The sequence below is a fragment of the Jatropha curcas genome, chromosome 10, assembly GCF_041381405.1.
Source record: "Jatropha curcas cultivar XTBG-Jc1 chromosome 10, XTBG_Jcur_1.0, whole genome shotgun sequence".
Classification (NCBI taxonomy): domain Eukaryota; kingdom Viridiplantae; phylum Streptophyta; class Magnoliopsida; order Malpighiales; family Euphorbiaceae; genus Jatropha; species Jatropha curcas.
Genome location: NC_143160.1, coordinates 26,759,172 through 26,782,543, shown reverse-complemented (window position 1 = coordinate 26,782,543; position 23,372 = coordinate 26,759,172). Strand labels below are relative to the sequence as shown.

The window sequence follows — 23,372 nt, the reverse complement described above, 5'->3', positions numbered from 1 at the left end:
CTTCTTTATATGGTAAATAATGTATGCATACTTATAATGGTATGCACTACTTATTATTACTCACGATTAAGAATGGAAGTGATGCGGGTATTTAAGGGCATCTTCCATGCTCCGATCCGTTTAAATAGGACATGGATATTTATAAATGGGTACGGGACGGATACGGATAATGAAATTACTGCCTGTAATGGATGTGGATAGGGTACGGGTATAGGTCTTTGAATACTCGCTATTTGCTATTGGACACCCACGGGTATCCTATTCGTTACTAAAAAAATTTTTATTTTAAATAAGCTTGGATTTGAATAATTAAAATTTGTGGGTATGCTACCCATATGAGGGTATTTTAAACGGGTTTTAGACAGATACAGATAATAAAAATTTAAATGGGTTTGGATAAAAGTACTTAAATGGATATCTAATTCGGTTTTAAACGGATACAGGTAGCAAAATTTTAAATGGATATGAATGCGGGTAGCTTAAATTTCGCAGGTACCCATTCCGCTTCCATTCCTACTCACAATGATAAAAGAAGAGAAGAGGCGCTAGTTTGAATTTTGACTTGTAAAAGCAATAGACGAACCCAGCAATCTAAATAAAATACAAATACGAGGGAAGAGATTGAATTAGGCTAAAGACTTTATTTAAATAGAGAGTTAGATGATTAATCTAATAATTTTATCGGCATAACTCTCTGCTATAGCTAGACTAAATTCTATCAAAATTTCTTCTACACCTCCCCTAAAAATAGGACTATCCACCTCTTTAAATATCACAAATTCATTAAATAATTTTCAATCAATACTCACAGCCCATCTGTCGGACAATCAATCAAATCAATTACCCATCTTTTCACCATTCAATCATAATTTACAAATTAAAATAACCTTCAACTTATCCCAAGCATATTATTAATTATTCTTGCTTCACACATCAATATAATTAGCTTCTTTAGCTAATTACCAAATAAATAAAATCGTGTATACATACATATATAAACAAATCTTCTACCATTAAATTAGTTAGCTTTCATAATAACTCTTATTCCAAAATTTTTAATTGGTGCCTATACATTTGTTACTTTAAGCTTAACCACATTATATACATTTATATAAATATATCCCATAATTCATACATAAACTTTATATATGCCCTTCATTCTCCACATCAATACAAGACCAAATTTATAATCAAAACTCATAGCCCACATGCTAACAGTTTCATCATTCCACCAAGAATTCACATGTGTATCAATTTTCATCCCATCATTTTCAAAGCTCACACAATAGAATAATATGGAAGCAACAATAGCAACGAAAATCCAAGTTTATATTTACAATCCACATTTCCTTGTTTATTTTCTATAAAAAGTTAATATGAAAACACTATTTCCTTTTCACTAAGCAAAAGTTGAACGTAATGGCTAAGCTAGTTGCTGCCATCACAATAAAACCTTGGATTCTTGATAAAATACATACTTGATAAGTTGCTTAACTACATCTTCCCATTTAAGAAATTAATTACAACTCCATATACTCAATTAAAACCTATATTCAAGCGATTAACAAAGATATATGATGTCATTGCAAAATGATTCTCATTCTTGATCATTAGAACTCCTAATATTAATAACAAATTATGAAAAGCATGTTTCTATCATTACACATGAACTTAATTCAAGCAAAAACCATAATCTTTTCTAGCTAGAAGCTGCCACCATCAATTCATGCCCATCTCAAGACTAACATTACTTTAATCATTCCAAAATGCTCACCATCATGTGTTCAATTATTGTTAGAAAGAAAATTAGTTAAAATTTCTAAAAGGTTTGTATAAATAATAGCAGCTAGGGGTTTATTCTTATATTAGTTTTATATATACAACAATTTCTATACCCTAGATCATAAATTTCACAAAATGTGCTAAGGAAGGTTGAAAATCAGCTTACCTAGTTGCGAGAATGACAGAAAAATGGAATGTTTTCGATTAGAATGACTGGAAACAGCTCCAATGTTCAAAACCCAGTCCTGCCGATGTTAGCTCCTAGTCCTGCGGAGTTAGCTTGGCCGTAGGAGAAGGACCAAGAGGTTCTGGCGACTGGAAGAGGCTTGGTCTCACCAGCTTGTTGCTGGTCTCGCCAGAAAAACGAAAGAAGTGGCTAAATGTGGCTGTGCCGATCAGGAATATTGGAACCACAGTCACCTCTTTGTACTACCCGGAATAGAGAGAGAGAGAGAGAGAGAGAGAGAGGGAGAGAGAGACTGGAGATGGAGTGAGCGATGGAGTGAGCAGCGGAGGAATGACGACAAGAAGCTCTGGAGAAAGAGGCTATTTCTGTTAGGATTTGAATTTGTTTACCACAGCTCAATACTCCCTTTAAACTATGCAAAGATTGTCTTATGGGTAAACAACATAGAGATTCAATAGACCATCATAAATGTCTTATATGTTCTTGAATTGAAGAATAACTTGCTAAGTATTAGGCAGCTGCAAGAAAAAGCCTTAGCCATTCTGTTTTAGTGTAACAAGTGCAAGGTGTATCATTCAAATAAAGGCTTGATTGTGGACACAACGATGTCCTATAATCGAATGTTTAAACTAGATGATGTATCCAAACCTATAGCATCTGCTTGTTTCAACAAAATTACTGAGGATACTACACAACTTTGGCATTGTCGATATGGACACCTAAGCTTTCAAGGCTTACAACTTCTTCAACAAAAGGATATGGTGTATGGTTTACCATGCTCAATACTCCTTTGAAGCTATGCAAAGATTGTCTTGTGGGTAAACAACACAGAAATTCATTTCCCAAAAGGAGCAATTGGAGAGCTGCACAAATTTTGGAACTAGTCCATGCTAATATTTGTGGGCCGATCAAACCAATTTCTAACAGTAACAAGAGGTACTTGCTTACTTTTATTGATGATTTCAGCAGAAAATTGTAGGTTTATTTTTTAAATGATCTTACCATTTTCAAAAGATTTAAGGCTAATGTTGAAAAAGAAACAAATCAGTTTCTTAAAGTCTTACGCACAGATAGAGGAGGGGAATTTACATCACAAGAATTTGCTAATTTTTATGTTGAAAATGGTATCAAGAGACAACAGCTGCATATTCGCCGCAACAAAATGGAGTCACAGAGCGGAAGAATAAAACCATCATGAACATGGTTCGCAGTATGATTTCAGAAAAGAAAGTTCCAAAAACCTTCTGGCCAGAAGCTGTCAATTGGACAGCACATGTTTTGAATCGAAGTCCAACTTTGGCAGTAAAGAATCAAACACCAGAATAGGCATGGAGTGGCGTGAAACCCTCAGTTGAGTACTTTAGAGTTTTTGGTTGTATTTCTCATGTCCATATTGCAGATAATAAAAGAACTAAGCTGGATGACAAGAGCTTGTGTTGTGTTTTATTGGGAGTAAGTGAAGAATCAAAGGCTTATCGTCTTTATGATCCAACTTCAAAACGGATCATTATAAGCCGTGATGTAGTGTTTGAAGAAGACAAGAGTTGGGAATGGGATAAAAAACATGAAGAAGTTAGCAAGCCTGATTTTGAGTGGAACGATAATGAAGAAGAGTTCATTGATGATGTAGAAACTCATCCCATTGGAGCTGTTGTAACGGAAAGCAAATTTGATCCTAGTGATATAGAGGTGAATGATCAACCTTCTGGCTCTAGTCAAGGATGAACAAAGGTCCCACCAACTTGGATGAGAGATTATGAAACAGGTGAAGGGCTTTCTGAAGATGAAGAAGCAGTTATGTTTACAAATGCTAGTGTTGATCCTAGTCATTTTGAAGAAGCCATAAAAAATGACAATTGGAAACAAGCTATGGATGCAGAAATGGCAGCAATAAAGAAGAATGGCACGTGGGAATTGATGGATTTACTAGAAGGAGCAAAAATAATTGGCGTCAAATGGGTTTACAAGACCAAATTTTATGAAAATGGAGCAGTGGACAAATACAAAGCCAGACTCATTGTGAAAGGATCTGCCCAACAACAAGGGGTAGACTACAATGAAGTGTTTGCACCTATGGCAGGAATGGAGACAATTCGTGTGGTAATAGCTCTTGCAACTCAAAAAGGTTGGCCTATTTTCCAACTGGACGTGAAATCTACATTTTTACATGGTGAGTTGAATGAGAATGTTTTTGTGGAATCTTATGGGTATGTGCAGAAAGGAGAAGAGCATAAGGTTTATAAGCTTAAAAAGGCTCTTTACGAGCTTAAACAAGCTCTACGTGCCTGGTATAGTCGTATAGAAGCCTACTTCATGAAAGAAGGTTTTGCTAAGTGTGATTATGAGCATACCTTGTTCATCAAAAGAGAAGTAGATGGTAAAGTTTTAATTGTTAGCCTGTATGTTGATGATCTCATTTTTACTGGAAATAATGAGTTGATGTTTGTAGATTTCAAAAATTCCATGAAGCATGAGTTTGAGATGACAAATCTTGGGAAAATAAGCTATTTTTTTGGTTTGGAAATTTCACAAAACTCAAGTGGAATTTTCATTGGCCAAAGAAAGTGTAACGCCCTATTTTTCCTGTGTTGAAATAATAGTTTATCTGTCTGTGAATAATACTGTCGGTCCGGGAGTCGGTATTATTTTGGTCCAGAAAAATTATTATATATGGTTACTATTTTATGTCACATTTTTGGAGCATGCATGCATGCATGATTTTTATGGGTAGAAAGTAAGTAATGAATATTTTTGGAGAATTTTAGAGAATTAGTGAGTAGTAACTTAAGATGTGATATTAATTAAGGAAATTAGAGGCAATAGTTGTATGGACTAAATTTGAAATGGTGTTCTATTAATTAAGGAAATTAGAGGAATTATTTTTATGGAGTAAATTTGAGAATTTTGTTGTGTTATATAATATTTTGAAGGAATTTAATTTGGAGAATATTTGGAGCCATTAGATTAGATTTACATTCAATCCTAGCCATCCAATTTTGGTGAAAAGTCCAAACTACCCTTTAGTCAACTCCATTATTTGAGCAATATTTTTCTTCCTCTTCTTCTCCATCTAACGTGAACTTCATCTTCTTCTCCTCCATTTCACCTTTAGCCTCTCTTTCTCTTCTCTTTGTTTTCTCCATTTTCTACTTGAATAATTCACCAAATTCACTCCATTTACCTTGAATAAAGTAAGAAAATCTAGAGATTAAAGCTTGAGAAGTGGTTTTTAGGGATTAATTTCAAGGAATTTGGAGAATTCATTAGGTGAAGTAAACTTCATTATTTTTGGATTTAGAGTTTTATTTTAGCATATACATACTTAATCATGCTCCAATTTCTTCTTTTATTTGTTTTCTTTGTTTTGATTTTGAGCTTATTACATGTAAAGGGTGGAGAGCCTTCTAACAAAGATAAAGGCAAGACCAAAGTTTAAGACCAAAGTTTAAGGAGCTTTGATTCAAGTTGTTTTAAAGGTTTGTGTTCATAAACACACTAACCTTACTTCAATTTTTGGATTTGTGAAGTTTGTACTACTTTGTGAAAATTTGGGATTTGGTATGAAATGATTTGATTGCTGGAATTTGGTTGTATAAATGTGTTCTTGAGTGTTTTCTAAGCCTACCTATATGTTGAATTTATGAAGAAATTATTTTTCTCTTCTTCTTCCAAAAGTGGCAGAATTTTACCAAGGGAAAATGTTAATGGGTGTGTTTAAGGACTGTTTTTCTATTCGTTTTATTTTCCCTCTATATTTGAGTCCTTCATAAAAGTTGTAGGTATATTTCTTAGCTTTCCAACCCATCCTCTTGTGTCCAATTTTGATATATATAGCTCAACTTATGACTAAAAAACCTAAACTGACTCTGTTGTAACATACCACATGCAGCAATAGATTGAGTGACTATTTTGACCACCATAATGGCAAGATTAGGTGTTGAGCTCTTCATGAGATTTGTTACCCTGTGTCTTGAGATTGCCCTGGTGTTAGATTGGTTTAATTTGAGTGTCTGGTTACGGAGAAATTCAATAAACATTGGACTTGGTTCTGCTGAATCCGGTCTGGACTATCAGTCTGTGTTCCTAGCTTATTTTGCCTATCTTGCAGATTTATCTGGGTTATGGTTCCTTCATAACAATTGTATAATTGTGTCTTATCTTTCTAATGAATCTAATTTCATTCAATTTGGAGATATATAATTCAAGTTATGTATTAAAAACTCAGCAAAGGTCAAGATTGCTTTTATGCTGGAAATTTCCAATGTTAAGTACTTTGGTTTAAGTATGAGACGTTTCATGAATGAATTCAGTTTAAATTCAGTTTTCATTGTAATTTTATGAATACTACAGAAAATAAATTTTATGAGCAATGGAAAGTCAGAATAAAAATAAGAATAAAAAAATGTATTTTGGGCTCTAATATACTTGGTGTGAATTTGATGCGTGATTTGATTTTATTCTGTCTGATGAGCATGCTCGGCATTCGATGCCATTTTGATAAGAAGCTATAATCATATGCTAGGCACGTGGGTGCCTTCTATTCTGTTAGGGTGGACGCGCTCTATATGTTCTGAATCTGTTGGCGACCTAAGGCCATTCTGAATCTGTTCTGAAAACCTATCTGCTTCTTTTTCTCCTAAGTGTATGTGAGCCCTTGTAAACATATTTTTCAGGTAGCTTGGAAATAAATGATTATATGTTATTAAATGAATTGTCAAAGCAGGATATTACGTTACATGGTTTTCTAAATAACCAGTATATGTATTGGTGTACTTTTATGATTTGAACGAATAAAATATTAATAGTTTTATTTGATCATTTTGTTATAAATGTAAATGTATATTAAAGCGTTAATGATTTTATGATTGTAAATCTTTTGATGAAAAATTGATATTTTAAGTGTGTTGCCATCGCAACATTGGTTTGTTGTGTTTTATGAGCACCACTGAGTTTTATACTCAGCGTGTTGATTTTATCACGCGTAGGTTGGAGTCTATATTGCTGATTGAAGACCAAAAGAGTAGCATCAGAGCTGAAGAGATATTTTGGTAGTTGATTAGTGTGTTATGTAATTAAGTATTATGGCATGTATAAGTAGTCCATTTTTGGAGACTCTATTATGTAATTTATACTGTAAGTATATTATTGTAAATTAATTGGGTGTATTTATTGGAAGATAGACTTGGAACTTATTTATTGTGCAGAAAATTCAAAGTAATATGTTTAACTAAATGTATCTAATTGATGCATACGCAAATGTTGTAGTTAGACCTTAGAAGAGTGTTATTGTGTTGTTCTTGGAGTTTGATGGAGTTTGGAGTTTTGAAATTGGGAGTGTTTTGTATTCACTTGTTTGGCAATGTCTATGTTTAGGGGAAACTCTTGCAGTTTTTCTATAGGTTTCTCCCAAATCATTTTTTTAAAAAAAAAAATAATACTACTTGTTAAACTTGTGAATATTAAATCACTTCTAATTCATACTAGGATTTTCTGATTTATATGTTAAGTTAAGACGGTGCCTCCGGCACCGAATGTGACATCCGCCGTCGGGTCTCTCGGGACTGGGCGGTGGGTGTTACATATAGAAAGTATGCTTTGGACATTTTGCAAAAATTTGGAATGGATAACAGCAACTCTGTTCATAATCCTATTGTTCCTGGTTCTAAGCTTGTGAAAGATGAGGGTGGTGTCAAAGTGGATAAGACTTACTATAAACAAATTGTTAGTAGTCTTACGTATCTTACAGCAACTCGGCCGGATATAATGTTTGTGGTAAGTTTGATTAGCAGGTATATGGAGAATCCCACTCAGCTTCATCAATAGGCAGCAAAAAGGGTGCTGAGATATTTGAAGGGAACAACTGATTTTGGAATTTTCTATAAAAAGGGAGGAAGTGAGGAACTTATTGCTTATTGTGACAGTGATTATGCAGGAGATTTGGAAGATAGGAAAAGCACTTCTGGTTATGTGTTTCTATTGAGTTCAAGAGCTGTGTCTTGGTCCTCAAAAAAGCAACTGGTGGTCAGTCTATCATCTGCATAAGGTGAATTTATTGCAGCTGCTTCTTGTGCTTGCCAAACTGTTTGGTTGAAAAGAGTTTTGAAAAAGCTAGAATCAAGTCAAGACAGAACTATTGTTGTTCGTTGTGATAACAGTTCGACAATCAAGCTTTCAAAGAACCCAGTAATGCATGGACATAGTAAACATATAGATGTGCATTTTCATTTCTTATGTGAGCTCACCAAAGAAGGTGCAGTAGAGCTGGTTCATTGTGCTGCACAAAAACAATTGGCTGATGTAATGACTAAACCACTCAAGCTAGATGTTTTCATGAAGCTACGAGAACTCTTAGGAGTATGTTCTAAGTCAATTATAAACTGATAGCTTTAAGCATTCAGTTTAAGGGAGGAATTGTTAGGATTTGAATTTGTTTCAGTCAAATAAATCCCTATCTTCAAGGGATATTGGTTTTGTTTATTCTGATTTGTTTGATTTCCTGTTGATTTCCAATTTAGGTTGTTATGTAAGGCTTTATAAAAGCCAGTTTTTGCAAATCAATCATAGACAATTTCTCCTCATCTCTTCTCTATCTTTCTCTTATTGTATTTTCTTTTAACAGTCTCGATCGACAAGCTCCTCTGTCTCTCTTGTTAGTGTCGCTTGAACACGAATGAAGGCAGAGAAGCGGTGGCTAGAGTCGCTGCTGCCGATGAGAGGTCGTTAACTCAGTGGAGCTTTGAGCTCCGGCGGACGGAAATCGCAAATAAAGGGGGAGGGCTATGGTGCAATCGGGGCAAGAAAAGAAGATCGCACACTGCGATTGGAGAGGGACTTTTTTTCTCTATTCTCTAAAATTGTTTAAAACATTCTAGCTTTGGTTTGGTTCAAAGTTCGGTTCGATTTGTTCAAACTTTCTAGATTTAGCTTGGTTTTCATGTTTACGCTTGGTTCTTTCGTTTCGGATAATGGTTTGGTATTCTTTATCATCTTTTAAATTATAAAATTTGTATGTTACAATAAAAATATTGTTTTAAAATTTCATATTTTAGGAAAAGCTTTTCAAATTTAGAAATCGGATTATTTCACCAAACTAGACTGAAATAAATTTAAAAATCGAATCAAATCGATCAATTTGATTTAGTCAAATGATTCGGTTTTACTCAAAAAATAAATATTTTGAAATAAGCAATCCAAAGATCGAAAATCAAATTTACAAAAGACTTCAAACTGAACTGAAAATCGAAAATAATTTGATTCGATCCGATGTTATAGTTTTTTTTTTCCAAAGTTTATTCACTCTATTTTATATATACTAGTTTTTTTATGACGTGCATTGCACGTTGATTTTACTCGTTATATATTTATTTAATTTTTTTGTTTATATAGTATTGAAGTATAAATTCTTATTTAGATTAAAATAAAAATAATCAATAATTTTTTAACATGTCTTACAATGCAATATCTAATTGAAAAGAAAATAATGTTTTTGCTTCTCTGTTTAATAAAAAATATATAATTTTATTATTAATAAATTATACAAATTAACTAAAAATTTGCGTGTACAATACTGCAAAATATTATAATTTGGCGATATTATAATATTAATCTAATAAATCAAGACTTACGCTATGAGGCCAAAATATAAAATATAAATTTGATTTTCATATCAATTATTTTTGTCATATGAAGTTAAGTTAAAATTTTATCGATACTATGTAATATTTTTTACTAATGTGTTTTATACAAAATCTAAAAATAAATTGCTTGAAGTTCTCGGCTCCATATAACGATCAATGTGCAAAATATTAATAATAAGAGAACTCTTAAATTTTCTTTTTATTTCATTTTTAATATATAAAAGCTGAAAATAAAAATGATAGCAAATATGTCTAAACAATCAGCTTTCTTTAACTTTTATATCCTGTTTTTTTCAAAAATATTTCATTAGACTAAAAAAAGAAAAAAAAATTTTTATTTGATATATGAGTCAAATACTATAATTCTATAATTTTATTATTTTTCGTTAAATTAGAATTATAAAAAAATTTTAAAATACAATAATATGTAAATAATCCAAATAAATCTAAGTCAGGAGAAAAAATATATTTAAAATTTTTTTTTTTAATTTCATTGTATTTAACTAATATACTGTAATAATAAATTATTTAACTATATTTTAAAAAATTCAGGACATAATAAATTAAAAGAATTTAAATTTTATTTTTAATACTTTGAATTAATATTTTCAATTTACCTATTATAAATAACCAATAATTAAAAATATCAAAATCTATTAATTATAAAAAATTATTAGACAATAATACTGCAAGATCAATTAGGGAATATAAATATACATATTTCCTCAAATTAAAATGTATAAAAAAATATAAATAAAAAGATATAACTAAAAACATCTTCAAAAAGATAAATGAACGTATTTTCTTTAATTAGAATGGATTAAAGACCTAACTAAAGTTTTAGGAATTTTAAATTAAACAAAGTTATAAGAAAAATTATTAAAATAAATATCACGTTTTAAAGAAATTAATAAAAAAAACCCAAAAATTGGCAGCTTATCAGCAAAGAACAGGCATTTTGTGGCAGCAGCAAAGTACCACATTAATGAATTTGAAGTGCATCGAGCACAAATGAAGAGCCTCCTATTTTCAATTACTCTTCTCTATAGCTGCTTAATCTTTACAAATCCACAGCGAGCAGTAGCAGAAGATTCATCATCTGCAATAGTATCAAGATTCCAACAATACCTCCAAATCGACACTGCTCAACCCAACCCTCACTACTACGAAGTAGCTGATTTTCTTCTTTCTCAGGCCAAATCCATCGGTCTCGAATCCCAATCCATAGAATTCGTAAAGGGAAAGCCACTTGTTCTCCTTAAATGGGCTGGTGCTATCCCAAGTCTCCCTTCTATCCTTCTTTACTCTCATACTGATGTTGTCCCTGTCGAGCAGGACAAGTGGGACTACCCTGCTTTTGGTGCCCAACTTGATTCTAATGGCAATATCTATGCTAGAGGCTCCCAGGACATGAAATGTGTTGGTATGCAGTATTTGGAAGCTATTCGCCGCTTGAAGTCTTCTGGGTACCAGCCGCTTCGATCGATTTACGTTGCTTTTGCTCCCGATGAAGAAATCGGCGGCCATGATGGCGCTGAGAAGTTCGCCGATTCTGATATCTTCAATTCCATGAATGTTGGAGTAGTGCTTGATGAAGGTACTGATTGATTTTTTTTTCTTCAGTAGTCGATTTCATTGCTTGGTTATGCGTTTGCCTGAAATTATGAATTCTGAAAACAGGATTGGCGTCGCCTACTGAGCACTACAGGCCTTTCTATGCGGAGAGGAGCCCCTGGTGGCTGGTGATTAAGGCTGTTGGAGCTCCTGGGCATGGAGCAAGGTTGTATGATAATAGTGCCATGGAGAATCTTTTGAAAAGCATTGAGAGTGTGAGGAGATTTCGAGCTTCTCAGTTTGATTTGGTGAAGGCTGGTCTGAAGGCTGAAGGGGAGGTTATTTCTGTTAATATGGTCTTTCTCAAGGCTGGCATTCCATCCCCAACTGTAAGCTTGCTTTTCATGATTGTGATTGTAATTGAATCGCTTACTTGTTGTGAGTTTCCTTTATGAAACTTCATTTGCTTTTATTATAAAATTCAATTTTCCATGCCTGTTAAGGCATTTGCTTTTAGTTGATAAAATAACACCTGAATTTGTTTGCTTGGATTATTTGTCTGCTACGTTAATATCCAGTTGTACATATTGAACCACCATGAACAATTTGATGAAGAAAAGACCACGAATTCAGCTACAACTGAGACTTTAGTTTATATACTATTTTAGGACATGTCTATACTCAACAAGTACCTAAAAACCTTTCAAATTTACAAATTTTTGTTTAAAATTATCAACCAATGTTCCAGTAAGCTAGTTCAGGGCTTATACATCACTTCCTGCATTGGAATCCTTCAATTGTTGTTTTTCGTTTTGGATCTGCAATAATTGGTAACTTTGTTGCTCCGAGGTATCATTTTCTTGATCTCAAATGATGTTCTTTCTCTTCCAGGGATTTGTAATGAATTTGCAGCCTTCTGAAGCAGAAGCAGGTTTTGATATTCGGGTTCCACCAATTGCTGATCCTGAATCTTTGGAAAGACGAATTGCTGAAGAATGGGCACCTGCTTCACGCAATATGACATTCCAGGTGCTAATGAACTCATTGAAACTTCTTAATGTCTGTTGTCAAATCAGGAAACATGAAAAACTTTTTAATTTCTCTACTTTTATCTGGCAACCAATGATAATTTCGGCATGAAGATATTGGGGAAAAAAATATTGATGATTATAGTTAAATCATTTAGCAACTTTTCTTTGGTTTTGGTTTATTGATTTTCGTTAAAATTACAAAAGGCTATTTCATATGTTATTAACTCTAAAGCTAATCTATTTTACGTCCCTGCATGAGTTGATATTCTATATGCTTCTCTTTAAATTAATGGAAAGTGTTGCTCTTTTGAATATTCTTAACATGTAATGTGTGTAATTTATAACATGTAATGTGTGTAATTTATAACAGCTCAACAGGTTTAGAATTTTCTTCTTTTCCTAATTGATTTTGTAGCTTGGGCAGTTTAAGCAAAAAGCTTCTGTTTATGACAAGTCTGGGAGGGCACTCCTTACAAAGACGGACAGTTCTAACCCATGGTGGACTCTGCTCGAAGGAGCTGTCAGAAAAGCAAATGGAAAACTTGGTAAACCAGAGATATTTCCTGCAGCTACTGATTCTCGTTACTTTAGATTGCTAGGGCTACCAGCAATTGGCTTCTCCCCTATGGCAAACACTCCAATTCTTCTGCATGATCATAATGAGGTAATAATATGAAGTTTATTGCTTCCATTAGATGTGTTTGATGCCTAAACCCTATGTCTGCTTCACTGGTTTGTCTTGGAGAACATAATGGAGGTGGTTTGCCATCTGTCAATCTCTTCCTTCCTGACCCACTTGATTTGTAGGTCACATAGCTTAGGAATTTTCCGTGGTAAATATTCATATAGCCGATCCCAACTAGCTTGGGACTAAGGCTAGTTGTTGTTTATACATTCAATGGCAATATAGTGTAACCATTATGTCTTCTACATTCTTGCAGTTCCTAAACCAAGCGGAGTACCTGAAAGGCATTGATATATACGAGTCGATAATTAAAGATTATGCATCTTATGCTGAGCATCCAAGTAGTGAAGGCGCTAAAGATGAATTATAAGATAGCACTTACTGTTCCCATCGTCAAGGCTGCATGTTATGGAATTTGTGCTTTGTAATAATGAGTTCAGATTGCTAAATTTACTGGTGATGTATCAACAAGTTAGGTGAAGTTTTAACCAACAAATTAATCAATAAATAAGCAGGCAAATTTGATTGGAGCAAACACGGACCTGTACCATTTGAATTAGTAATAGCTGCACATGTTGTTTGATTCATCTTCGTATGGCATTTGATTGGTCTTTAATGATATCTCAATAAACTACAATTTCCGATCCAGAATCAGATCAAAACAAGTTACAAGTTGGGCAGCATAAACTGTTAAGCACGACTCCAGTTGACTGATCCATGTAAAAAATAATTCTGTTGAGAAGCTGCTAATTGTTGCTTAGATGTATGATTCAAGGCTAAACAGCTTGAATTCATTTAATAGTAGAATTGTAAGAGTTCATCTTCTAAATGCTCAGTTGTGCAGGCAGCAAGAGACAACTCGTGCTTGATCTTCTGTTACCAATAATCTCCACAGGAACAAATGCCATGTTGAAAATGATGGTATCTGATGGGATCTCGAATAACAATAATCTGATTCTCCACCTTTGTTACGAGTTTTGCGAACAGATGACAGTCTCCACAAATCCTGAGGTTTTTTCTGATTCTAATGATATGCCCTCTGGGTAAACTCATCAAGCCAAATGCAAGCGCCAGTTTCTCGCTGTGGTATCGTAGGGAGTCTTCTCTCTGTTCCCCCTCAAGATCTTGCAAGACAAAATTTGTGTCCGGAACATAATCCACTCCCCTAAGCTTATGAATCAACTGATTCAGCTTTTTGTGGATGTCTTTGAGCTGCGGATGCGAATTATCTCCTAAAATGAAAGCATGAATTTGCTTATTCACTTCAATCCAACTACATCCTGGTTCTTTCTTAATCCCCATATCATTCAATATCTTCCTCATTTTTGCAACATCATCCCATCTTTGAGCATTTGCATAAATGTTAGACAAAAGTATGTATGTCCCTGCATCTTGAGGATCTAACCTTAGAATTTGTTTCGCAGCATGTATGGCGAGATCCACATTCTTGTGCACCCTACATGCACCAAGCAAAGTTCTCCATGTAACGGCATCTGGTTCACATTCCATTTCATGTATCAACCCAACTGCATGCTCAAGTTTTCCTGCTCTTCCAAGAAGATCAATCATGCAACCGTAGTGTTCCCTTCCCGGATCAACCCCGAAAAGCTTCTTCATTGATCGGAAGTAATACCAACCAGATTCTAGAAGCCCAGCATGGCTACAAGCAAATAGCACTCCCAGAATTGTTATATAGTTTGGTTTTATTCCTGAAACCTTCATGGATTCAAACAACTCCAATGCCTCTCTGCTGTAACCATTTTGCGCCAATCCAGCAATCATGGTACTCCAAGAGATCACATCCTTCTCCACCATCCTAGTGAAAACAGAATTGGCATCTTCCAAACTGCCACACTTGCAATACATATCTAAAAGAGCATTATTAAGGATCAAATCTTGATCATACTTGAACACATGAACATGAACTTGTTTTCCCAATTCTAGAAGAGCTAACCCAGTACAAGCTCTCAAGACACTCGTTAACGTTGATTGATCAGCTGGAAAACCAGCTCTCTTCATTCTCTTGAAAAGATTTAAAGCTTCATCACCATCACTGTTTTGAGCAAAACCAGCAATTATAGAATTCCATACAACTAAATCCCCTGTCACCATTTCATTGAAAATGCGCAATGCATTTTCGCATTCACCCCATTTCGAGTAAATATCAATGAGAGCACTTCTGACAAAGACATCAGATTCTAACCCACTCTTAATGATATTACCATGGAGCTGCCTGAGATTAGATAACCTTTCACATGCCCTTAAGACGGTAGAATAGGTATACATATTTGGCCTCACACCTTCTCTAAGCATGGAAATCAGAAACTCCAAGGCCTTGTCGTTGAGCTTAGCATTAGAGTAAGCTGATATCATTGTAGTCCAAGAAACAACATTTCTTTCAGGCATTTTATCGAACAGTGCTCGTGCATCATCTAACAAATTGAATTTCACATACATATTCAGCAAAACGTTGATAAGGAACATTTCGGGCTGATACCCGCCAGAGAAAAGGTGCTTGTGGACGCTTTTTCCATGTTGAACTGCACCGCGGGACAAGCAGCACTTGATTAGCTCAGAATAGGTGGTGGCATCAGCCCAAATTCCATGTTTGTGCATTGCGTCCATGGTTTGCACTGCTCTGGGTAGGTTTCGTTGGTAGCAAAACTGGGTGAATTCATGAAGCAAGGACGAAAATGTGTTTTGCAAATTGGAAGACGCCGTATGATAGAGATGAAGCGGGAAAGATTTGATAGCGAAGCCGGTGGCTTTATGCATTGTTTCACTTTGGAAATGCCTTTCTTCATCGCTCAGCAATCGGCACTACCGCGTTCGCTTCCTTCAACTTTTTATTTTTGAGGAATTCATTTAAAAAACCCCGGCGTTTTGTATCAATTGCACCCCTTAATCCCTACACCCCAATTCGAAAGCTCTGTAATAACTAATAATTTCCTAAATCAGGCGGTCTATATTTTCCTAAATCGTTTAAAAATTGAGTTTATCTCCAGTGGACTTCAAGATAATTTTGATAATTGACAAAGAACTAGGGACTCAATAGTAATTACCCATAATTAATAAAATCCGATTTGGCATAACATAATCATAAGATTAAGAGTAAAATACTTTTGGGTCCCTAAATTATAGTCATATTAACATTTTCATCCTTCTATAATCAACAAATAACTCTAACATTTCTAAATTATTGGTCCGTCAAATAAATAGGTCATTTTGTCCAATTTTTAAATTAAAATTGCCGTTAAAAAAATGAAAATACATAAGTTAACTCTCTCACTTGGATACTCATCATCACCTATCTTATTTCGTTTTCATCTCTTACCAGAGAATCAAATGAGCAGCAACGATGGAAAAGCTTGGAGACAATTGTTAAATCCATTGTAGAGAAGTTCTTAAAATCAAGGAGAAACCATGAGAGAAAAATGAAATTAGCCTTGTTATCTTGTATGATTGATTTAATGAGGCTCATTTGGATCTCATATAGTCTATTAACTTCTTTACCATGAGATTTCAAGCTTTAAGGCCATAATCTTCATTTGATGAGGCTTTTGCACTATGAGGAAAATAAACAGTTTTTGGAATCGAATTGGATATGTCCATGGGTAAATCTCTAAGAGAACCTACTTATTTTCCTACAAAATCTAGAAAAATAGAGTAAAAAGTAAGAACCAAAGTTACAGATACAAGAATTTTCTTGAGAAAATTTCATAATTTTCCTCGAAATTTTTTGGCAAAGTTAGTGTAAGAACAATTTTGAAACTTTCGATTGCTAGGAAAATTAAGACGAAAATGTGAATAATTTTAAGTGAAAATCAAAGAATAATCCTAATTCATAGCTAGTCTCTTGCACTAGATCCCCAAATCCCTACTTTGAACTCGAAATCAATTTTTCAAAACTTCTCACACACCTTAATATCACAGTGAATCGAGCACTGAACTAAAGAAATCAATGGAGAAGCAAAAAAATAAATAAATAAATAAATAAAATAAACAAACCACCCCTTAACATTTAGTAAAATCAATATCATCATTGGAGTATAAAAAAAGAGAGTAGTTTAGTGGTTTTTAATGGAACAAAGACTATTATAAAGATGGAAACAAATTGCTTTAACAGCGAGCGCTGACAATCGAGACAGTAGGAGGAAAGTAAGGGTAAAACAGTAATTTTATTATATTCTCCCTCCTTCCTGTACACTTTTAATTGAAAGTTAATGTTGATTTCAACTTAAATTGGATGGAAGTACCGTTTATTTGACGGACCAATAGTTTAGGACGTCAAAACTATTTATTGATTATAAAAGGATGAAAGTGTTAATATAACTATAACTGAGGGACATAAAAGTATTTTACTCTAAGATTAAATAATTATGAAACAGCTTCGTTTCGTTGCGAACTGGTTTCCTTGCGATTTATTTCTTTACGATGGGCGAAAAATTGGTTGCCTTTGATTACGATACGAAACGAAGATCACTTCATAATCAAAGTATAGCTGCTGTTGTTACCAGTAAAGCTTCAATCAGAGACTTGTAGTAGCGGATTGTTTGTTTGGTTGGACTCGTGATCGGCAAGTTCGTTCAGGAGCAGCTAGAAGGCTGAGCTCTCTCGTCGCTAGGTTCATTATTCTGTTTTTGCCCTACTACTTTCTTGTTTTCCGTTTTATTTCGCGCTCAATAGTCCTATCATGTTCAATTATTTGCATGTATTTGCGAGCTGGTTTAATCCAGCGTTTTAGGGATGAGAATGATTAAGGGCATTATCAAAGAGAATGATTCCTTTTTCCTACAATGTGTGCTCTAGTGTGCTTTGTGCTACTTAATAATATGATATGTCGTTTGCTTGCTGTTATGCCTCGATATTACTTTGTATTGAGAGATTGTGCCTCTCTGATGCCTGATATTTTGGCTTGCAGATGATTAATTAAGTTTCTTCGTTGGCTTGCTTAAGGGTATTCCAAGCAAGCGCCACACAGTCCCTCTTATTGGCTAAATTAAGACTCGTGACATTTTTATATCAAAGCCTAAAGTTTGTGCTTGTTAGGTAAGTAAGATGTCAAAAACTGCACGTATTAAGGCATTGGAAAGGCGTGTTGATGAAATTGTGACCCTGATGAATCACAATAAAGTTGTTGGAGAGTCAACATCAAACACTGTCATTAATCAACACGATCTGAGGGAAACGCGCATTGAGTCGTTAGAGGAAAAATTGAGGGTGATTGAAACCACACTATCAGAGCTTGCTCACTCAAAGCAACAACTAACTTTGGCCCTGGCCACTCAAGGTGGGGAGGCATCGAACACCACCAAGAGAATCGATCGTCTTGAAACTAGAATTTCCAAGTTGGAGGGCCTTCCTAGCAAGTTGGAGGCCACTCACAAAGATTTTTGTGAATATGTAAAGTCTATTGTGGAGGAGGTCCAAACTAAGGTGCAATCTTTTAGCACTGAGTTAGCAAAAGTGACTGGGATAATGAATGAATTTGCTGAGATCAAGGGTAAGGTGAACTTGCTTGTAGCTGCTGCAGGTAATACAAGTGGACCTACACAAGATTTTGTAAGGATAGAGATCCCGGAACCTAGTCCCTTCAAGGGCATTCGAGATGCGCGAGAAGTTGATAATTTCCTCTTCGATATTGAAGCCTATTTTGAGGCAATCAACTATCATTCCAATGAACAAAGATTGAAATTGGTGCCCATGTATTTGATTGATGATGGCAAGCTATGGTGGCGTGGCAAGGTAAAAGAGATGAAGAGCGGAAGAATTACTATAAAGACTTGGGAGGAGTTCTGCCAGGTGTTAAGATCCTCCTTCTACCCTACGAATGTGTCATATAATGCCCGTCGTAAATTGTCTGAATTGCAACATACAGATTCCATCAGGGAATATGTGCGTAACTTCTCCCATATCATGTTGGAAATTCCGAACATGTCAGAGATAGATAAGTTGTTCAATTTCATGTGTGGTCTCCAGCCTTGGGCCGAGGAAAGTTTGAATAACATGGGGGTGAAAGACCTTAATTCTGCTATGATAGCTGCAGAGAGCCTTGGGGATTATAGGTGGAACAACTCTAAGAGGAAATTCAATCAGTCAGTTAGTGGAGAGAATTGCCCAAGCAAATGGGCGAAACCATCAAGTGGGGTAGCTGACCAAGGCAACTCCAGCCCTAACAAGGGAGAAAATGCTCAAAGGAAATTCATTACTACAACTCCCGAGAATAAAAAGAGTAGCAACCCTTGTGAAGAAAGGAGCAATTCCAAGGCACTAGGAGGTGGATTCACAAGACTGATAAAATGCTTCATTTGTAAGGGACCACATAAACTTTCGGAGTGCCCAGGTAAAGATGCGCTGCTGTCTTATAGTAAGGTTCTCTTCTTGATCATAGTGGCATCTAATTATTGTGAATGATAAGTATAAATCTGTTCGTTGCCTACCAGGTTTGCTTGTCAGACAGCACCTAGTTTGCTTTGTGCTCTAGATGTCTGCCACTGAGTCACTACGGTAATGGAGAATTCCTTCTAATTCAGATGTTATGTTGTTAATAAAGGAGCTGGCCTTAAATTGTTAAATAGTAATTTCTCATACAGATGCTCCTCCAAGTATCCAACATGTATCCAACAGTGTTTTTATTCCTACAGGCCATGCATGTTTCTATAATGGTTTTCTATGTCTTTGGCTGACATCTGTTAGCAAATCAATGACACTTGCTTTTTATGGTAGCATGAGTGCTGAATAGCTAATGATAAAAGATGTCTCTTCTTTGTTAGTTTTGGTGGTTATGCAGATGACTGCACATATTGTCGAGTAACTGCTAAATTAGAGCAATGACGAGTTTGAAGTTGCTGCTTGAAAATTGCTTGTGTTTGTGGAAACTGCATAATTTGGTGTCTTCTGTCTTTGTAATGTAAGTTTGTAAGATAATTTTCTGTTATATTCTCTAAAACATGGTTTATTTCTTTCAGGCAGAGCTGCCCCGCCAAGAAGCAAGGCTGAAGATGGAAAAATAAAAACTTGAGAAAGAGAAAAGTGTTCTAATGTGAACTGCATCAAATCAGGAGTTAAGAAGAAGGGATTGCAATTTGTTCACGGTAATGAGAGGCCATTGTTACATTTTAGGATTTGATTATGGCTTATACATGCTTGGAAAAGGTTTTAATCCATCATGGTTACATTTTTGTACTTGATATTTTGGCTGCTTGAGTTGGTTTGTACTCGTCATGAGAACTATAGCCATTGTTTGCAATATGCAGATGGGCATGTGAATGCCAAAACAGGAGTTAAATGTTACTTCTTCGAAGCAGTAATGATAATTCACTCCCGAGTTTTATTTTTATTTTCATTTTCATTTTCGATCCAACATGTAATCTTGAACATAGGCTGGGAGCTTCTTCAAGATTTAGTCTTGGTACACATTAACTTGTATGGAATTTCTCTTTATGTACAAAAAGAGAGAGAGTAGAGAGAAGGAAACTGAATTTATTTGTAAAGGGATAGCAATTTTACCCGATTCGGCGGGTATCTGAACCGATTTTGGCGAGTTTGGATAGTGAATAAGCGAGTATGGTAAGGGTTCAGTAGTATTTTTAGTATCCATATCAGGTTCGAGTTTAAGGACGTGAGTATCCGTTGCCTGTTTAATTAATATTCTAAAAATATTTAAAATATTTACTTTTATAAAGAAATTTTTTTTATATATACCATTTTATTAAAATTAATGCTATAATTATATTTAATAATAATTTTATAATTTTTACTTACTTTTTGTTTTTAAAAAATAAAAAGATTTTAATATTAAACAAATATTTAAATGGATTCGGGTAATTATAACCGGGTTCGGGACAGACAAATTTAGGTAGGAAAGGTGAATTTCTAAATGGATTTGAATCTGGGGTTCGGGACAGACAAATTTAGGTAGGAAAGGTGAATTTCTAAATAGATTTGAATCTGGATTTGGGTATTTAATTTATAATTGGGTTCGGATATGGGGCAGTGCATTTTATGTGGTACCTAACCCGTTGCATGCCATCCCTATTAGAGAAATTGGGGCTTAACATGAAATTGCAATTGGTGGTTGAGCTCAGGGCTCCCAATTCGCAAAAGAAAAGCAGTAAGCCGGTCTAAGAAATTTCTGACGATTAGAGTCTTTTTTTTTTTCTCTGAATACATGAAAACTGTGAATAGTTTTTTGAATGTACTCAGGTTTGTGCTTGAATAATGGAAATCTGTTAGCCATGTTAGGTTGATTTATGGGAAATTCAATTTTTTCATTACGTTTTTAGATTTAATTTTCTTGATTTTTATTGAAGTATTTTTGGTTTGGTTAATATCAGGGGCAAAATAGTCAGTGTATTGTTTTAATAGATGCATTGTTCTAGCATCAACAAGCAACGTTCTGACAGTAATGGTACCCTTTTAATATTTATTATTTTAAACTCGTATATGATTATTCTTACATTTTCACAAAATGAAGAGTCATTTGAAAAGAGGCTAACATTTGGATATTTCAGAGTAAAAGTATTTATAATTGGAGCATGCTCTCAAATATTTAACAGAAGTAAAATCACCATGGTATACACCTAGGCTAGCATATCTTTGATATATTGTTAATGCAACATAACTTTCTCATTCATCAAATATATTTCAATGCTTTGAAACAATCCTAATAGATCTTCTCTAATTCTAACAAACTTCTTTTGTTTCCAATCCAAATGAATAAATAGATCTACGTTTTTTACGGAAAAAATCATCATGGCACCTCAAATTTCGCAAGTGACCTATTATGTCTCTGAAATTTTGTTAAAATTGTATCCCTCTCTATATTACCAATAACATTTTTTTCGTGTTTTGACATGCATGTTCAAGATATTTACTTAATGTGTGGTTAGCATGTTCGAAACAATTTGATTGTTCTGCTTAGAGGTAGTATGACGTAATTTTTTTATTTAAAGGACATGTTTTGTTTGTTAGTGAACATAAAAGAGCTTTTATTTATTTTCAATTTAATTGTTTTATCTTTTTTTTTTTGTAAAAATTATTACATATTTGCAAATTTTATATTTTTAATTATATTTTAAAATATCATAAATAAAAATCCAGTTGAACCCTCCGGTTCAGTGAACCCCTGTCTTCGCTGGTTCAATGACCGATCTGGTTCTCAGAACATTAGTGGTTAGTATAATTTTTGGAATAATAATTTTCACAGTTTTCAACTATCTAATCAATTTTTAACTGATATAATTTTAGAAGTTTGAGTATTCAATAGAATAATTTTTACAAATTGAAGTATTTAATTGGTAAAATTTTACAAATTAAAGTGTTAATAGTTCAAAGTAAAAGTTGAAGATACCAAAAAATTTCTTACATAAAACACGGATAAATTTACGCATCGGACATTTTTTGCATTTAATTTCTCTATAAACCCAATAACAGTTTTGTGCATTCCTGCAGTTATTTCCTCATACTTATAATTGCATCTAGAATACTTATAATTTTGTAATCTATCTCTTCAGCCAAACTTTAAACTTTCAACAAGCTTGTGTACATCATTTAGCTCCTCTTTAAAATTTCAGGTTCCCTTTAGACCACAAAGCTAATTTGTGTATACGAGGCTAAATCATTAAAAAAAAATCTCAAACTTTGTAAATAGTTTTAATTGTACACTAAATCCAACTTTTTTCTCCTAATACCTTGAACTTCAACTTTAGTTACAATAGCACCATAATATCAAATTATACCCAATTTAGTAAATAGTGCCGATATTTGATAAAATTAATTAAGTAAATAGTGTTGAGAGAATAGTAAATTTCTCAAAGTAAATTAAGCTAAAGACTAAAGAGAGTTATTTTATAGTTTTGTAGATTACATTTCATATAAAGTCAAATTAATAAATTTCTCAAATTGCTTAATTTTATTTGCTCTAGTTTGATTTAACGGTTTACTCTGAATAATGAACACCTTTATATTATGCCCTCCCATCCTCTCTTGGTCAATCTATCTCTCCCTCTCTTAGAGTAGTTGATAAAATATTTGCTCTTGACAGTCAAATTTTTTGCTATCACGGATTTCTTGTTTGCCTTACGTTAATGTAGTTTAGTTCTTACTATGATTCCTTTTCTTTGCAATCCAATTTGGCTATTTGGATTTTTGTTTTTTGAAAAAGCTAAGTTTAATTTTTCATTGACACAAATATAGTCTTTTGAATGGATATAATATTACATTTTCATTGATTATTTGGGTTTCTCTTCTTTTCACTTTCTTACTCTTTCTTTCTATAAAAACCCACTTACTCTTTTTATTACTTCGTGACCCTTTTTTGTTTCTCCCTTTTTCCACTTTTTTATTAATAGGTTAAATAAATTCTCTTTGTTGCTTGTTTTCTTCAAATTAAGTGGAAGAATAATATGGATTTGAGTAGCGATGAAGACAAGAGTTTCACATTAAACAATAGTGATGGTAGTAGTTTGTTGCTAGTGATACACTTGAGACCGACT

At 34.0% G+C, this 23,372-nt stretch overlaps 3 protein-coding genes and 1 long non-coding RNA gene across 7 annotated transcripts; 3 read left to right on the top strand and 1 right to left on the bottom strand.

Moving 5' to 3' along the window:
• The first annotated feature begins 5,396 nt into the window (after positions 1 to 5,396).
• On the top strand, positions 5,397 to 7,237 carry LOC149493378 (uncharacterized). The gene is made up of 2 exons (XR_016318549.1): positions 5,397 to 5,445; positions 6,955 to 7,237. It is a non-coding gene; the product is annotated as an uncharacterized LOC149493378 (long non-coding RNA).
• Positions 7,238 to 10,545: 3,308 nt separating this feature from the next.
• AQI (Peptidase M20/M25/M40 family protein) lies at positions 10,546 to 13,411 on the top strand. 2 transcript variants are annotated; one of them, XM_089715358.1, is made up of 5 exons: positions 10,546 to 11,203; positions 11,287 to 11,549; positions 12,052 to 12,189; positions 12,607 to 12,855; positions 13,133 to 13,411. In XM_089715358.1, exons 1-5 carry the CDS (start codon positions 10,618 to 10,620, stop codon positions 13,244 to 13,246), a joined length of 1,350 nt encoding a protein of 449 aa, XP_089571484.1. In that variant the 5' UTR covers positions 10,546 to 10,617; the 3' UTR covers positions 13,247 to 13,411. The 2 variants fall into 2 exon arrangements, with proteins under 2 accessions (XP_089571484.1, XP_089571485.1); XM_089715359.1 differs by having other exon boundaries at positions 10,548 to 11,203; positions 12,616 to 12,855.
• Positions 13,397 to 15,869, bottom strand: REME1 (Pentatricopeptide repeat (PPR) superfamily protein). The gene has a single exon (XM_037639771.2). It carries the CDS (start codon positions 15,649 to 15,651, stop codon positions 13,753 to 13,755), a length of 1,899 nt encoding a protein of 632 aa, XP_037495699.1. The 5' UTR covers positions 15,652 to 15,869; the 3' UTR covers positions 13,397 to 13,752.
• A 1,402-nt stretch (positions 15,870 to 17,271) lies between these two features.
• On the top strand, positions 17,272 to 20,215 carry LOC105635940 (uncharacterized). 3 transcript variants are annotated; one of them, XM_012219240.4, is made up of 4 exons: positions 17,272 to 17,500; positions 17,798 to 19,219; positions 19,320 to 19,383; positions 19,845 to 20,215. In XM_012219240.4, exons 2-3 carry the CDS (start codon positions 17,935 to 17,937, stop codon positions 19,358 to 19,360), a joined length of 1,326 nt encoding a protein of 441 aa, XP_012074630.1. In that variant the 5' UTR covers positions 17,272 to 17,500; positions 17,798 to 17,934; the 3' UTR covers positions 19,361 to 19,383; positions 19,845 to 20,215. The 3 variants fall into 3 exon arrangements, with proteins under 3 accessions (XP_012074630.1, XP_037495695.1, XP_012074573.1); XM_037639767.2 differs by lacking the exon at positions 19,320 to 19,383 and having other exon boundaries at positions 17,798 to 19,243; XM_012219183.4 differs by lacking the exon at positions 19,320 to 19,383 and having other exon boundaries at positions 17,273 to 17,500.
• The last annotated feature ends 3,157 nt before the right edge of the window (positions 20,216 to 23,372 follow it).

Excerpts from the sequence above, each read along its gene's own strand:
- AQI (XM_089715358.1), top strand. The coding sequence starts at position 10,618 with ATGAAGAGCCTCCTATTTTCAATTACTCTTCTCTATAGCTGCTTAATC. Across the intron at positions 11,204-11,286 it reads TGGAGTAGTGCTTGATGAAG|GATTGGCGTCGCCTACTGAG; the intron begins GTACTGATTGAT and ends TTCTGAAAACAG. Across the intron at positions 12,190-12,606 it reads CACGCAATATGACATTCCAG|CTTGGGCAGTTTAAGCAAAA; the intron begins GTGCTAATGAAC and ends TTGATTTTGTAG.
- REME1 (XM_037639771.2), bottom strand. The coding sequence starts at position 15,651 with ATGCATAAAGCCACCGGCTTCGCTATCAAATCTTTCCCGCTTCATCTC.
- LOC105635940 (XM_037639767.2), top strand. The coding sequence starts at position 17,935 with ATGTCAAAAACTGCACGTATTAAGGCATTGGAAAGGCGTGTTGATGAA. Across the intron at positions 19,244-19,844 it reads AGATGCGCTGCTGTCTTATA|GCAGAGCTGCCCCGCCAAGA; the intron begins GTAAGGTTCTCT and ends TATTTCTTTCAG.